General features: G+C 38.7%; 1 protein-coding gene across 4 annotated transcripts in view; it reads left to right on the top strand.

The window, feature by feature from the left end:
* The first annotated feature begins 1,122 nt into the window (after positions 1 to 1,122).
* The window catches only part of TMEM244 (transmembrane protein 244), a 63,924-nt gene continuing 48,302 nt past the window's right edge, over positions 1,123 to 16,744 (top strand). For 3 of the 4 annotated variants that reach the window (XM_043456972.1, XM_043456970.1, XM_043456973.1), the window contains exon 1: positions 1,341 to 1,596. In XM_043456972.1, the coding sequence (XP_043312907.1) occupies positions 1,564 to 1,596 (33 nt within the window). In that variant the 5' untranslated portion in view covers positions 1,341 to 1,563. The other variant, XM_043456971.1, reaches the window with a different exon arrangement.

Here is a 16,744-nt window from a genome sequence, read left to right as displayed (position 1 = left end):
GCACACATCCACACACTCCATTCAATGTACTCTACGGGCCACTTAATTTTTCTAGTATAATTATACAAAGTTAGTACTTTTCAATGTTTTATCCAGTGGGATGGTTGTAATAAAATTAGTATTGGCTCCCAATGTATAGTGCCAACTTCCTGAGGATTTGGGGTAGATGCTATTGAACTAAATAATTCCAATGGAGTCTGAGTTGTACACAAAACACTGAATGTGTTGGGAGAACAGCAAGTGAGCACTTCGCTCTGCACTGGGCTATGTCTTCCTGCCCTCTTTGGGGAGAAAGGCTGGCCAGCTGCTATCACAAACAAGGCAAAGCTCAGGATTCAAACAGGGAATCAGCATTTACTGAAGGTCCACCAAGTGTCAAAATCTGAAGCAAACACTGGGACCTGTTGCAAAATTACCCGCCAGCAAAAGAGCCTTTTTCAGAAGAACTCACAATATGATAAAAGATGCAGGGCAACCACATATTAAAGGAATTATCTAAGGCATATTAATAAAAGAATATTGATAGAGTCAATAAAACCCATTACGAAAATCAAGCTTAAAACATTTTGAGAAGAAAAATACCAAGTGCTGGGATTGCTAAAGACACTCTTTTCACCTTTACTAGAGACATACTTTAATGTATGGGGATATACATATATCTTAGTTGCAGGAACTTTAGTTGCAGCATTTGGGATATAATTCCCTGACGAGGGATTGAACTTAGGCCTCCTCTTTTGGGAACTTGAAGTCTTAGCCACTGGACCACTAGGGAAGTCCCAGGGATATGTATTGCATAATGTGATCTATATAGAGGCTGAGCAGATGTGATGGGAAAAGAATTACAGAACACAGTTGAATTCCCATCTACAAGTGAGCGTCAATCAAAAGATGGGGGGAAGAAATGTAATAAATGCAGCACTGGTTCTAGAGAGACACAGAGTTCCCATCCTGACATCATCTTGGCAGTTCTTGAAAACATTTCATTGACTGTATAAAAGCCATTATTTTAGGACATGAGACTCCTTCCACTCCAAACAGAAAGTCAGAATTTTTACACTGCTTTGTTATGACGTGAAAGGGACTAATGATTTCTTTCTCCATTTGTCTCTGATCTCTGCAAATGAAACAAAGAGGAGGTCATGCTTTAACATGAATGGCAGCAGCCTCCTTTAGAGACAACCTCAGGACTTCCTAACTGAAAAGCCAAGTCTCTAATTTAAGTAGGAGACAGTAATTACTCTTCCAGCCAGGAAGAATGTTAAGTCCCTGCCTATTTGTAGCCCTGTCTAAAAACAATCGGCTCATCTTCCAAACTTGACCAAACTACAAATGGTATGAGAACTCGGTCGCCTAATAAGGATGTTCATTTTGGCACTCAGCAGCTTATGCGTGGCTCACAGATGGCTTCTGTCTCGTTCTGTGTAATCCAATCATCCTGCACTACTGCGTCTCACAGTCTTCAGGAGTAATTTGCAAAGCTCGCCGTGACAATTGTCTCTTCTTCCAGATGTCGAGGATGTAAGGAGGGTGGCTTTCACCACGGCTTTGCCATAGGATGTGTACATGGCTCTCCAGGTCAGAGTGGCACCCAGCAAGGTAAAGAGAAATGACTTCTTTGCATTGCCTCTGAGTTACTGCCTAGCTCGGGGATAAGCAAATATGTTCTATAAATGGCCTCTCTGTCTGTAGGCAACTTGTTTCACTTTTGGCTGGGCACCATGCAGAAAACATTCTGCAGTCGTCCTCGCATTGTGTGCTAATGGTGGCAATATAGAGGCACCCGGGCCCAAGAAAAGATTCAAAAAAACCTCTAAATAGTGGTTGTTTCAGAGGGATCATTTTACTCACAGGCAGACTTTCTAGTATTAACACCTGCACTTCTGCTATCATCTTCTGAAATCATGACAGTTTGTCCTCAGTCTTTTTTTGGCCGGGGGTGGTTTTTATTTTTCCAACTTCTAAAGGATGTACAAGATTTTAAAGGCAAAGTACTGAAACATTTTTAATCTGTAGGTTTGTTAGTTTCTTTTTTCCCTTGAGGCTGGTGTTAATAGCTGTGTTTTATTTCAGTATAAAAATACCCCTTTTTAAAAAATCAAAGTACCTAAAACAAGGAAATATGCAAAGCCTCAAAACAGCTGTGTAAATTCACGTAGGCTTCAGGGCTATAAACATTCAGCCTTAAGGGAATGACACTCTGGAAAGTCTGATTTTTATTTAAAATTTAAATTATGATTATGAATTAGTGCTACATTCATTTTAGTGAAATATCAGTGCTGTATGTACTTTCTTAAGTTTTTTCTGCTTACTGCCATCATCACAACATAGATCATCAGTAAGAAATGTTAAGCACGGCAACTAAGAAAAATTTTCTAGGTCAGTAAAACAGTATTTTAGGCGAAATATTTTTAAAAAACATTTTTAAGAAGATTTTAAACTGTTCATAATTTGTGTGTAGTTTTGGGTTTGAACTAGCAGTTATAACTTTGCTTGAGAAGCGAAAATTAAAAGACAATATCCTTCCCTTAAGTAGCTTAAAGAATGAAGACTCTATATTTAGTCTGGTCTTACACACACACACATACACATATACTCTTTCTAGTGGAAATATCTAGGTAACTCCTGCCAGGAGGAGGAGCTTTATAGAATCCCAGAGCTTTATGTGTAGAATACCGTCTTAGAACATTAAACCAGTAGTGAATATGTTCAAGGGAGAGTTGTTGAAAATCTGAATTCTCATGATACAGTCCTATAAATTATGAGTTAACTTTTCTTAAGTCCTTGCTCATTGTCAGTATTATCAGCACAGGAATTACTGATACGCTCATAAATTAATAGTAATAGCAAAAGTGACCTTCGTCTAAAGAGAATTCCAAAACTCAACAGACATTTATGGAGTGCATGTCATGTGCCAGGCATTGGGCTAATTAAATCCCCCCTATCTCTACACTTTAAATGAGAGAAAAGCTGACTCAAGGGAAAGAGTTATGGCCAAAGGCCATTTAATTAATTTGCTGTCTGGGGAAACAGCACAGGAACTGGGAAGAAAGCCCAGGTATGAGAACTGCTAAGTTGTTCAGGATACAGTGCATTGTTTTTCAGAACTCCAGTGGAAGACTCATTTCAAAACTATATTCAACTAATGTTAAAATTACCATTCTAAAACAAATACTGCCTGGAAAAATCTCAGAGGCACAACGCATGCTTGCATTTCCTTATGGCTGCTGACCTCAGTTGGAGAATTTCATCCCTACAGACATTTTCAGAGGGAACTACCATCAGCAGGGTCTGTTTCCTTTGCTAAACTTCATGTCTTCTCTAGGAATTTTCCAAAGAACCAAACAACAGGCTTTCACACGGGAACAACATGTTACCTTGCGAGCATATCAGGCACGTAATGCTAGGAATCTTACCTGTGTTCTGAATACAAACCCCCCATGAGACTTCACCTATCTTTTACATATGAGTAGAAAAAACACACATGGCAACTGGCCAAGGTTACATACTTGCAAGTGAGAAAACAGAGAAGAACCCTGGTATATTTGATCCCAGAGTCCACGTTTTTAATAAACAGACACTTCCCACTGAAGTGGGCATTCATTGGTTTTTTTTTTTTTTTTCCCTTCTCTTCATTCATTATTATTCCGAATATATTTCTTGAACAGTTACCAAGGGCTAAGCAATATTTTGTGGCTGAAGAATCAAATGTGGTTAAATTAGTATCTCTGTCTTTGAGGGTCTAGAGAAAGCCGTCACCTCCATAAATAAGTATGCTACAACACATGTGATCAAATCTGTAAGACATATGCATAATGCTGTGGATGTAAAGAAATAAGGAGGGATTGAGTCTGTCCTTGAGTGGAGGGTGGAGTGTGAATATAATATGTGAGCGAGACTGGAAGAACATATAGATACTCGCCCTGAAAAGCTGTTAGTTGCTTGGAATATTCTGCTTTGTAGAATCATATAATGTCTTCCAGTTTCCATAGAATAAATGGAGAAGGTTATTATAAAAGGACTAGGCCCAGTTTTCACAAAGGAACCCTCCTAAATCTGCAGAGATGATATACTCTCAATTTACTTAAATTATTTCTGAGTATAGAAAAAGATGAAAAGCCACAAGATATTTTTATGAAACAAGAATTATATTGTCATCTAAACCTTATAAAGAAAGTGAAAGTGAAGTCGTTCAGTTGTGTCCAACTCTTTGCACCCCATGGACAGTCCCACAAGGCTCCTCCCTCCATGGAATTTTCCAGTGGGTTGCCATTTTCTTCTCCAGGGGATCTTTCCGACTCAGGGATCGAACCCGGGTCTCGCACATTGCAGGCAGATACTTTACCATCTGAACCACTTGGGAAGTCCAAACCTTATAAAGATAGCAAAAAATAAATAAACTATAGATCAGTCTCACTTATAAATATGGAAGTAAAAATCTAAATAACATAGGGGCAAATAGAATCCAAGAACTCATCATAAAAGTTAAACAGCATGATCAAGTGATACTTATTCCCAAAATCTAAGAGGAAAATCATACGATCATCTTCTCAGATGTTAAAGTGGCCTTTGACAAAAATTAACACCCATTTCTAATTATCGAAACACTGAATAAAATAGGAACGGAACTAATTCTTCTTTGATGTTAATATATGATTATAACTAGACATACACACACACAAAATGCAGACCCAATATGTTAGGAGAATACTAGAGGCATTCGTATTAAGGTCACTAACCACCCACTAACTTCACTGTTATTTAAAACTATACTAAATGTGTCTGAGAAAGGGGGAATGCGGGGCAGGGGGGAGGAAGGCCGGGGCGGGGGCGGGGATCAGTGCACCGCGTTGCTAGTGACCCGAGCCCTGGGCCGGGACTGCTTTCCAAGGGTCTCTTAGGGTTCAGCCAAGGAAGAGGGGAGAAGATAGGACCTACCTCTGCGCCTTTAAGCAAGCCGCGACCCCGCTTGACTGCTCTTTCTGCTCCGCACCAACCCTCCTTCCTCCGGGTGCCTGGAAGCTTACACGCGGGAAACTGAGTCCCGGGAGCGAGCTGGACCCCAGTGAGTGGGTGGGCTTCAGGCAGCCCGCCACTGGGTCGGTAGTCCAACAGCCTCAGGGCTGGGTCGCCCTAGGGCTTTTATCCTCTCGCTGTCTCTGCCCTAGAGTTCGGGGTGTCCAGAGGCGAGTCATTCTTGGAGCATCGTCCGTCATCCAGACCAGGGATTGTTTGGAGCACTTCTAATTTTTGGAACCCAGTAGGGTGAGGTAAGGAAGGGTTTCCAGGCTCAAGAACTAGCATGCACACATGCTTGGATGTGGCAATGAATGAGGGAAGTTATGTTTTGTATTAATAATTGAAATATAGCTGCTTTACAATGCTGCTTTTGCTGCACAACAACATGAACCAACCATGTGTATGCATGTATCCCCTCCCTCCGGAGTCTCTCCCCCACTCCCCCATTTCAGCCCTCTAGGTCATCAGAGCACTGAGCTGGGTTCCCTGTGTTACACGGTAGCTTTCTGCTAGCGATCTGTTTTTCATTCCTGTGTGCTAAGTCACTTAAGTCCTGTGCACTCTTTGCAACCCTATGGTCTGTAGCCTGCCAGGCTCCTTTGTCCCCAGGATTCTCCAGGCAAGAGTAGTGGAATGGATTGCCATTTCCTACTCCAGGGGACCTTCCGGACCCAGGAATCAAACCCCCCCATCTCTTACCTCTCCTGCATTGACAGGTGTGTTCTTTACCACTAGCACCACCTGGGAAACCTCAGTATTTCCTGGTGGCTCAGACATGAGAATCTGAGTGCAATGCAGGAAACTCAGGTTTGATCCCTGGATTGGGATGATTCCCTGAAAAAGGAAATGGTAACCCAGTCCAGTATGCTTGCCTGGAGAGTCCCATGGACACTGGAGCCTGGTGGGCTGCAGACCATGGGGGTGCAGAGGCTGGCACAGCTGAGCAACTAACACATCCACTCCAGTATAATTACTATTTTCTGTACTTATTAAAATTTTCTATCAGTAAATAATAATAAATAAAAATATAGTGGAGGTACTAGTCAATGCAGAATAAACAACAGAGCTCCGAGAATTGGAATAGAAGTGAAACTATCTCTGTTTACAGCTGGTATTGCAGTATATTTGGAAAAATACAAGACAGCTAATGAAAACACTAATATCATTTTTAAAATTCAGTAAAGTAAAAAAAATAAAAAAAATAAAATTCAGTAAAGTAATAGAATATTCAGCTGAAAACAAATCATAACCCTTTTTATACACAAACAATAGCTCATGACGTGATGTAACAGAAGATAAAACTTCAGTTACATTAATAGCAAAAAAAGAATTCATTTAAGAATACCTAAACAGGAACTGTGTAAAATCTATGTGAGGAAAAATTAAAGACTTTTGAAAGGAAAATCTGAATTAATTTGGAGATTTTTCTTATTTTTAAATAGTATGAGTGAACTTTATAAAACTATCATTTATTCCCTTCTTATTAATAAATTTCACATGATCATAATAAGAATAACAAAAGTTTACTTTATGGAGTTGTTCAAGTAGATTTTTGAAGTTTATATGGAAAAAGAAACATACAAATAGCCATGAGACTTCTAAAAAATGAACAATGAAGGACGACTTTTAAAACATACTGTAAGACTTCTGTAATTAAAACAGTGTAATATTGATTCTTGAATAGATAGAAAGAGAAAGTAGTGGGGGAGAATAGAAAGCTCACAAGTAGATGAAAATCATCTGGAAATATAGTGATGAAAAAGGTAATATCTCATTGGAGTGTCAGATTATGAGGGAAAGCAAAGGAGTACAAAAAAAATGATGGGGATACATAAGATGAACATAAGAGATATCTTGTAGATGCTCATGTTTGGGACAATTTTAGCATCAACAAAAAGTCATGGTATTAATGTATTTTAGCATATTGAATATAAAAAAGAGCATGTTATCAACAATGGACAAATAAATAATATATACAGAAGTTCAGTGGTAAGAAGGGAAACCTCTTTATAGATGAGCATATACTAATATGTAGAAGAAAAAATAAGACTAGAAAATCACCATTTTGTAACACCAGTGTCCACAGTTGATTCAGACAAGGTGTATCAGTGGTTGTGAAAAGCTAGCGGGTAAAAAGTTTTAAGGAAACAGGACGTTCACACAATCTTAAGTACCACCTCACAGATTACTTAACTACAAAAGATAAACAGTGCAGTTAAAATAAGGAGATCTGGTAGACATTACCTTTATGAAGCAATCAAATTGACCACCACTGATAATGAAACAAGATGATGTTATGTATTCCTCATGAGATACGGGGAAACGCACAATGTTCAGTCAGTTCAGTTCAGTCGCTCAGTCGTGTCTGACTCTTTGTGACCCCATGAATTGCAGCACGTCAGGCCTCCCTGTCCATCACCAACTCCCGGAGTCTACACAAACCCATGTCCATCGAGTCGGTGATGCCATCCAGCGATCTCATCCTCTGTCGTCCCCTTCTCCTCCTGCCCCCAATCCCTCCCAGCATCAGGGTCTTTTCCAATCAGTCAGCTCTTCGCATCAGGTGGCCAGAGTATTGGAGTTCCAGCTTCAGCATCAGTCCTTCCAATGAACACCCAGGACTGATCTTCAGGATGGACTGGTTAGATCTCCTTGCAGTCCAAGGGACTCTCAAGGGTCTTCTTCAACACCACAGTTCAAAAGCATCAATTGTTCGGCGCTCAGCTTTCTTCACAGTCCAACTCTCACATCCATGCATTACCACTGGATAAACCATAGCTGTGACTAGACGGACCTTTGTTGGCAAAGTAATGTCTCTGCTTTTAAATATGCTATCTAGGTTGGTCATAACTTTCCTTCCAAGGAGTAAGTGCCTTTTAATTTCATGGCTGTAGTCACCATCTGCAGTGATTTTGGAGCCCCCCCAAAATAAAGTCAGCTACTGTTTCCACTGTTTCCCATCTATTTGCCATGAAGTGATGGGACCAGATGCCATGATCTTAGTTTTCTGAATGTTGAGCTTTAAACCTGTGTAGAATTCTTCCCCCAAACTCTAATCATGAGGAAACTATCAGGCAAATTTAGAATATGACGCTAAAGAGATATGACAACCAAATGTAATGTATACATTTAATTGATTCTAGTTTCTTTAGATTTTAAGGACAATTGGAGAAGTTTCAATGTGGACTCTATATGAATAAGACTTTATATCTGTGTAAAATTTCTTGTATATGATAATAGTCTTGTGTTTATATTATTAGAAAGTGTCCTTGCTCTTGTGAGAGTTTGGGGAAAAAACACTTAAATTCTTTGAAAATGTTATTTCCACTTTCTTCCATTGAGAAATAAATGTTACGATTTCATTTACCCTTGCATATTAAACCTAGTCATCTTTTTTGCAAAGTTTTTTATAGTTAAGTTTTAAGCAATTTAAAGGGGGAAAATGTGAATATTAATGTAAAAAAGATTTATTTTAAAAATAGGTTTTGTGTGAAACACAAAATACTTTGGTATGATACAGTTTGAGATCTGTATGCATAAATTAATGTTACTCTACATCCCAGTCGATGTTGTTTAGCATGTGAAATATCCCTATGAGGAATCCTCACTTGAAGAGGTTGTCATGCAGCTCAAAATTTGCTATTGAAACCAATACCAAAGACTTTGTTAATGAATATAAGTACAAGATATTTTTTCTACTGATGAGTGTTGTCAAAATAGGCAAGATTGAGCAGGCCTCGAAATCCTTGCCATTTCAGAATCCGGGAAGCTCATTAATGTAATACCATCGGAGAAGCACCCAAGATCGAGAACTGCATGTTCTTGTGTGGTACCCCCACTTCCTGGAGGAATTTGTCAATTGATCTGGCCGGAGTAGGGGGTAATCTGGCTTCAGGGTGTCACTGTGACTGCCTCAGAGTCAACATGACGAACTCAAAGTGTTTGTTTAAAGTGCTAAGAGAGTGGCACTTCCCCAAGTTTTCGAAACAGGTTGTATAAATATTTTCTTGTTTGCTAATAAATGTCAGTATATTTGGCACAGTAGAACTTGCAATTATTATTGCGTAGGACTTGCTATTATTGTAACATACAGAAATCTGGCCTTTCTCCTTCATTAGAAATATATGAAATACAGAAGAGGGAGAACAGAATACCCATGATTTCCACATCTATAGACAAACACCATTAAGACATTCATGTTTTCTATCAGATTTATAATTTGTAGGTACTGAATTGAGGATATGGTATAGACCTAAAGCCCCCACTGACTTCTAATCTCTGGAAGCTACAGATATTGACTAAAGGAATTGATAGCAATTAAATTGTTGTTGAATAGCAGTTTAACCTAGGTTTGTTTGATTCATGAATTATGGGTGATTTTCATTTTTTTTGCTTCATGTTTTTGTTTTACAAGGTTTCCACAACGACTATTAGGTTGACAGTCAGATTTGTTTATATTTTTATCTTTCGTACTAAGGAAGTACTTTGGGGACTGAATTAATGAATGTATATTATTTAAATCTCTAGAATTTAGAAAATCAAAGAGGCAACTGGGGCCTCTTTAGCACATTAGAACTTCTTGAACTTTAGAAGCTAGGAAAAGAATTGAGAAGACCTGAGTTGACTGAAAACTGCTAACCAGTACAGGAAAACAAGAGAATTGATTTTGTCTTCTCCTACCCACCAGAACTACCTCAATCTTAAAACCAACATTATCATATAGTTTTTTAAAAGTCTATATACCTGTTTTCCAGATCTTTGTCTTACTAATAGTTTAACAGGACCTGCTATTAAATACAGGCCTGTTATTTGCTGTTAAATACAAATACAAATCTGTATTTGCTGTTAAATACAAATACACAGACCTGCTGGTTACCCTGCTACTTTCTGGGAAGTATTCTAAGTATTGTCCCTATTCAGTTCAGTTCAGTCGCTCAGTCGTGTCCGACTCTTCGCAACCCCATGGACTGCAGCACACCAGGCCTCCCTGTCCATCACCAACTCCTGGAGTTTACTCAAACTCATCTCCATTGAGAGATGGATGATGCCATCCAACCATCTCATCCACTGTGGTCCCCTTCTCCTCCTGCCCCCAATCCCTCCCAGCCTCAGGGTCTTTTCCAATCAGTCAGCTCTTCGCATCAGGTGGCCAGAGTATTGGAGTTTCAGCTTCAGCATCAGTCCCTCCAATGAACACCCAGGACTGATCTCCTTCAGGATGGACTGGTTGGATCTCCTTGCAGTCCAAGGGACTCTCAAGAGTCTTCTCCAACACCACAGTTCAAAAGCATCAATTTTTTGGTGCTCAGCTTTCTTCACAGTCCAACTCTCACATCCATACATTACCACTGGAAAAACCATAGCCGTGACTAGACGGACCTTTGTTGGCAAAGTAATGTCTCTGCTTTTTAATATGCTATCTAGGTTGGTCATAACTTTCCTTCCAAGGAGTGTCTTTTAATTTCATGGCTGTAGTCACCATCTGCAGTGATTTTGGAGCTCAAAAAGTTAAAGTCAGCCACTGTTTCCACTGTTTCTCCATCTATTTGCCATTAAGTGATGGAACCCGATGCCATGATCTTAGTTTTCTGAATGTTGAGTTTTAAGCCAACTTTTTCACTCTCCTCTTCACTTTCATGGAGAGGCTCTTTAGTTCTTCTTCGCCTTCTGCCATAAGGGTGGTGTCATCTGCATATCTGAGGTTATTGATGTTTCTCCTGGCAGTCTTGATTCCAACTTGTGCTTCATCCAACCCAGCATTTCTCATGATGTACTCTGCATATAAGTTAAATAAGCAGGGTGACAATATACAGCCTTGACGTACTCCTTTCCCCGATTTGGAACCAGTCTGTTGTTCCGTGTCCAGTTCTAACTGTTGCTTCCTGAGCTGCATACAGGTTTCTCAAGAGGCAGGTCAGGTGGTCTGGTATTCTCATCTCTTTCAGAATTTTCCACAGTTTGTTGTGATCCACACAGTCAAAGGCTTTGGCATAGTCAATAAAGCAGAAGTAGATGTTTTTCTGGAACTCTCTTGCCTTTTCAATGATCCAACGGATGCTGGCAATTTGATCTCTGGTTCCCCTGCCTTTTCTAAATCCGGCTTGAACATCTGGAAGCTCATGGTTCACGTATTACTGGAGATCAGTGGAGAAATAACTCCAGAAAGAATGAAGGGATGGAGCCAAAGCAAAAACAACACCCAGTTGTGGATGTGACTGGTGATAGAAGCAAGGTCCAATGCTGTAAAGAGCAATGTTGCATAGGAACCTGGAATATTAGGTCCATGAATGAAGGCAAATTTGAAGTGGTCAAACAGGAGATGGCAAGAGTGAACGTCCACATTTTAGGGATCAGTGAACTACTAAAATGGACTGGAATGGGGGAATTTAACTCAGATGACCATTATATATACTACTGTGAGCAAGAATCCCTTAGAAGAAATGGAGTAGCCATCATGATCAACAAAAGAGTCTGAAATGCAACACTTGGATGCAATCTCAAAAACAACATAATGATCTTTGTTCATTTCCAAGGCAAACCATTCAATATCACGGTAATCCATGTCTATGCCCTGACCAATAATGCTGAAGAAGCTGAAGTTGAATGGTTCTGTGAAGACCTACAAGACCTTTTGGAACTAACACCCAAAAAAGATGTCCTTTTCATTATAGGGGACTGGAATGCAGAAGTAAGAAGTCAAGAAACACCTGGAGTAACATGCAAATTTGGCCTTGGAGTACAGAATGAAGCAGGACAAAAGCTAATAGAGTTTTGCCAAGAAAATGCACTGGTCCCTACTCATGGGTTACTTTTTACATAGGTTGCCATGCTTCATATGAGGTGAACTCTATAACTGGACACCCCTATTTGATTTAGAGGAGTTCATTTTCTGCAAAGACAGCCATTCAGAGCCCAGCCAGCTGTTCATCACCACCTTTTGATAACACTCTATCCAACCAGAGTGCCATATACCAGATAGTGATTGGCTTATCTAATCAGATTCTCACTTTCACTCTCTCTCTCTTTTTTGTTTTGCACAAGAGGGAGTTAATTAGTTGAGAGTAGCGTTGAAAGAAGGAACAGAGGGAAGCGGAGACCAGGAGTTTAGTCCTAAACATATTGTGGGTTTGCAGTGTCATTGTTCGCTTATCTTCTGAGTTGCTGCTGGTCCTAAATGGTGACAAAGTATAGTCGAGCAACTATTACAGTGATTTTTTTGATTCTGAAATTTTTTCGGTTGTCACCATGATAGTTCTGTTCTGTACAACTAGAAAAAGAGCCTAATGAACATATTGAAATTTGAAATATAATTTAAAATACTAGTCCTACAAATAATATTTATACAGCTTGTAGTATCTGCCATAGTTGTTGACAAGATGAATAGGTCGATGCTTTTTTTTTAGCTCTTCTAGTGGGGATGGAGATAATCACTTATCTACAGAATTTTAAATACTCTTAAATGGCACCAGTATAATTGTTGTCATTCAGTCTCTAAGTCGTGTTGACCCTTCTCGACCCCATGGACTGCAGCACGCTGGGCTTCCCTGTTCATCACAGCTCCCGGAGCTTGCTCAAGTTCACGTCCATTGAGTCTGAGATGCCATCTAACCATCTCATCCTCTGTCTCCCACTTCTCATCCTGCCCTGTCTTTCCCAGCATCAGTCTTTTCCAGTAAATCAGCTCTTTGCACCAGGCGGCCAAAGTACTGGAACCTCAGATGTTCCAGTGAATATTCAAGGTTGATTTCATTTAAGATTGACTGGTAGAGTTGGAATTACCCTTCAAGATTACGAATTCTTGATCTGGGATCCACAGTGGGCTTCTGAGATTCTGGACAATACTGAATTTGCACACATTTTTTGGTGTGTGTATAGTTGAGCATATCTGTTTTTCCACATAGTCGATAGTTTTCATTAGCTGTTCCACAAGACAGTTAAGTACAAAAGGGTTAAAAACCTCACTGCCTAATTTTACAGATAAAAATATCACTCAGAGTAATTTATCCACAATCTAGCAATCTGTAACTACTAGAGACTAGGTTTCTTTCATTCTGTCATTAAAAATTTATAAAATATAGTAAAAAAGAAAAAGAAGAAATGCTTTTAACATGTAAGGACAAACACCATTAAGAAGTTTCTATTTCTTACCAGCAGTATATGTTTGGGTTCAGAATAACACCTTTGAAAATACATATTGATATATTGCTTTCTAATAGACTTGCACTAAATTCCGCTCACATCAGAAATCTAGAATAGTGAGTATTTTATCACCAGAACAAGTTATTCTTTTTTTAAAATAGAAAATATTTTGGCTAACTTGGTAAGAGTTCAATAGTGTCTCATTGTTGTAGAGTGTGTTTTTATTATTAGTGAAGAAAAAGATTTTTTTTTTATTTCTGTTGGAAATAAGTCTCTTGTCTGTCTTGTCCATTTACATAAAGAACCCAGTTTTCTTAGCTGTCCATCCAATCCTTTTAAGAAATCCTACCTCAGGAGAAAACTATAGGAGAAACAAGTTTTCTGTTTATCTCCTGGATTTGTTCTTGCATTCTCAGTAGATCTTTGCTTTGCTATTATCTGAGAGGTTTGTTAAAATGTAAATACCTGGGTCCTACCCACTGTCTACAGAATCCAAATGTCTAGGTATGGGTGTGAGAAATTTGTGCTTTTAACATGCAAACACTTCATATTTCTTAAGAATAATAAAATTTGAGGACTATTTAAAGGACAAGTAGGCTGATATTAAATATAAAGTGTGTGTACCATTATATTTCTTACTAAAAGTCTCTATCTCTATGAAACCCAGGTTATCTCTCTTCTATGAGGTAATTTTGCCATTATAAAGTTTAATTTCTGCTTCAGGGCTAATAAACTTGGTATAAAATTACAGATCTACCAGTGACCCGCTTTGTAAATACCCTTAATTTCTATGAATTTCTCTTTATCTATAAAGAGGTGGTTATAATCCTAGCTCATGTGTTTATTTTGAAGGGTGAGCTAACCTACACAAGTATACTGTAAATGGTCATATAAATGTTGGATATATCTTCTTGTTCTAATTGTTTATCATATGGTAATTTTGGCTGCCTCACTTCCTTTATAATGCCAGGAAGTCTGAAACAACTTTGGGCACAGTATCAACACTCGATAATTATCTACTGATTGATTACCATCTCGAGGTACATCAAAGACTGCTTTAATATGAGGTGGTATTCACTGTGGTCTGGATTCTGACTAATCATAATGGATACTCCTCAAACAATTCCTGTGCCGACTGGACGTCAGCCATGCTTCTATTAACCCTAAGACTGTAATGAGTCATTCCGTTCATTTCCCTGAGTACCTACTATGTGCCAGGAACCACAGCAGACCCTAAAAGTACATTAGTGAGCACAATGGACAAATCCCTGCCCTCCCAGTCCCTTCTAGATGAAATGGGTATCATAGAGCAATTACACATGGTCTCTTTTAGCAATTCCTTGAAGGAATTCCATACATGTGGAAGACATCGCATCAAATTATTATCAGACAATAAGAGAAATTCAACAGACAAAAAGAGTGAAATGTAGCTATCAATTCCAGAAGGATGGAATTAGTAGGAGCTTTTCCTTTTTGAATTACGCCCAGTCAAACCAGGATAGGATCTGGCAAGACAGTAGAGTGAGCTATGCAGTTGAAGCTCTTAGGCTCCAATGAAGCTCTGAGTCCTCAAGGAGCCACCTGCACAAACTCATACACTCTCTTAGTCCTAGTCTAGTGTTTACGAAGGAAATGGTCCTGGTTTGGCCAGATTCTGAAGCCTAAAATGAATAGAACTTTCCTCTATTCTTTTATAGTGAGCACAGTTCTTCCTTAATTTCAACTCATCAAAAAAATGTTTTCTTGTTTAGGACAGAAGAAGGAAGTCTGGCATCCAAATATCTTAATCACAAAAGATGATAAAGACTAGCTGTAGAAGACAGTTTTTTTAAAAAAACATATTTATCATAGCTTACATTTGCATACTTTAAAGACGTGAATTTATATTCCACTCTCAAAATAATTTTGCAATTTTTCACAGATACAAAAGGGGAAATATTTTTTAATGAAGAAATTGCATTATTAATCTATATGTGAATGCGATAAATCTCCAGTTACAATCAATTGCTACCCACATCCACACTAATGAGGGTTATGTTAGGGACAAAAGAGAGCACCCAGCAAAGGATAATAAGCCAGGGAAAACTTCTTGGCGGAAGTGAGGTCTCAGAGGCGACCTGACAAAGTGAGTGAGAGTTAGCTTTCCAAAGAGAAGGAATTGATTTTATATTAGGGGATATCATTGAACATTCCTCGGAATAGGAAGTACTTAAAGATGGCTAGAATGACAAAGAGGAGGTAAACACCAGGGAAATAGCAGAATCTAAAAGGGTGACCTTTGATAGGTACAAGGTAATATTGAGAAACATGTGTGTGTGTGCGTGTGTGGTGTGTGTGTGTGTGAGAGACAGAGAGAGAGAGAGAGAAAATCTGAAGAATTAGGCTTGCTGTCCCTGGTATGCACCCCAAAGGAACATACAATGTTTTTAGCTAAATGCCTCCTCATTGCCTTGGAGAGTCCAGCAAAACAATACACCCTCCAGTCCCTGGGGCTTTGCTGAGTCTATGGAACTGCCCAGGTGACCCTCTTCCTCCATCTCAATGGTCCATATTACATGTTCATAACCTCCCTGAAACCGTGGTGTCCTTGATCCCAGAGGGACACACAAGGCAAAGTGGCAGCATTTATTTTCTTATAAAATATGGATAAGACATCCTATTGGGCAGTGTTGTTGTAAGGATTAAAGAAAATGAGGTGTTTCCAAAGTCCTTCTAGCTCAGCCCTGGTACATGTAGGTATTAAACAAGGGTAATCCCCTACCCCACCCCTAGGAAACAGGGGTGTTCCTCAAATTTTTATTAATAAAATTATATTTTTACAGTTTGTAAAGATGTTCACTGGTTACATAAACTTAGAACTTTTTACAAAATTATTATGGAAAAATAAGCATATAGTAATGCAAATAGAAAAGTAGAATGAATTTAATTTATCCATGACCTAACTTCACAAATATCAACTCTGTTCAATCTTGTTACATCTACATCGCCACCTATTCTCCCATGTTTTTACTTTGAGGCTAACTCAGAAATCTTATTATTTCATCTGCAAGTATTTCCATATGTATCTTTAAAAATAAAAAAATAGTCACCATACTACCTTAAAATATTAACAAGAATTCTTTAGCATTATCAAATATCCAGTTGAATTCAAGTAGCCAAAACTCTCATAAATATCTTATATTTCATAGTTTGATTCAAGATCCAAATATATATATTTTAGAAGACTAAATTAACATTTTGGTGCTAGTTATGTACTGAGACTGCAACAAATTCTGACTCTTATATATTGAATTTTCCTAAAGTACAGTAATAATATTCGTATCAGAATGAAATTTTGTGTTCAGTCATTTGGGCAGCATTTTTAAGTTACTTTCCTTTGGTAATTTAATACCATTTGTTTTTTTTTTTCTAACTCACCTCTGCCACTAAATAAAGGTTTGACCTTGGGGCATTCACTCAACCTATCCAAATCTCAGTTTCTATAATTTTAAAAAGAAAGTGTTGAACTAGGATTGATTATTCAGCATGCTTTTCTTCCAAGCCTACCAGGTGGAAGGCAGGACAGCCCGGGGTGAAGAGAGTTCAGATG

Source organism: Cervus canadensis, chromosome 33 (genome assembly GCF_019320065.1).
Source record: "Cervus canadensis isolate Bull #8, Minnesota chromosome 33, ASM1932006v1, whole genome shotgun sequence".
NCBI lineage: Eukaryota > Metazoa > Chordata > Mammalia > Artiodactyla > Cervidae > Cervus > Cervus canadensis.
The sequence above is the reverse complement of the archived record's forward strand: the minus strand, read 5'-3'. Positions and strand labels throughout refer to the sequence as shown.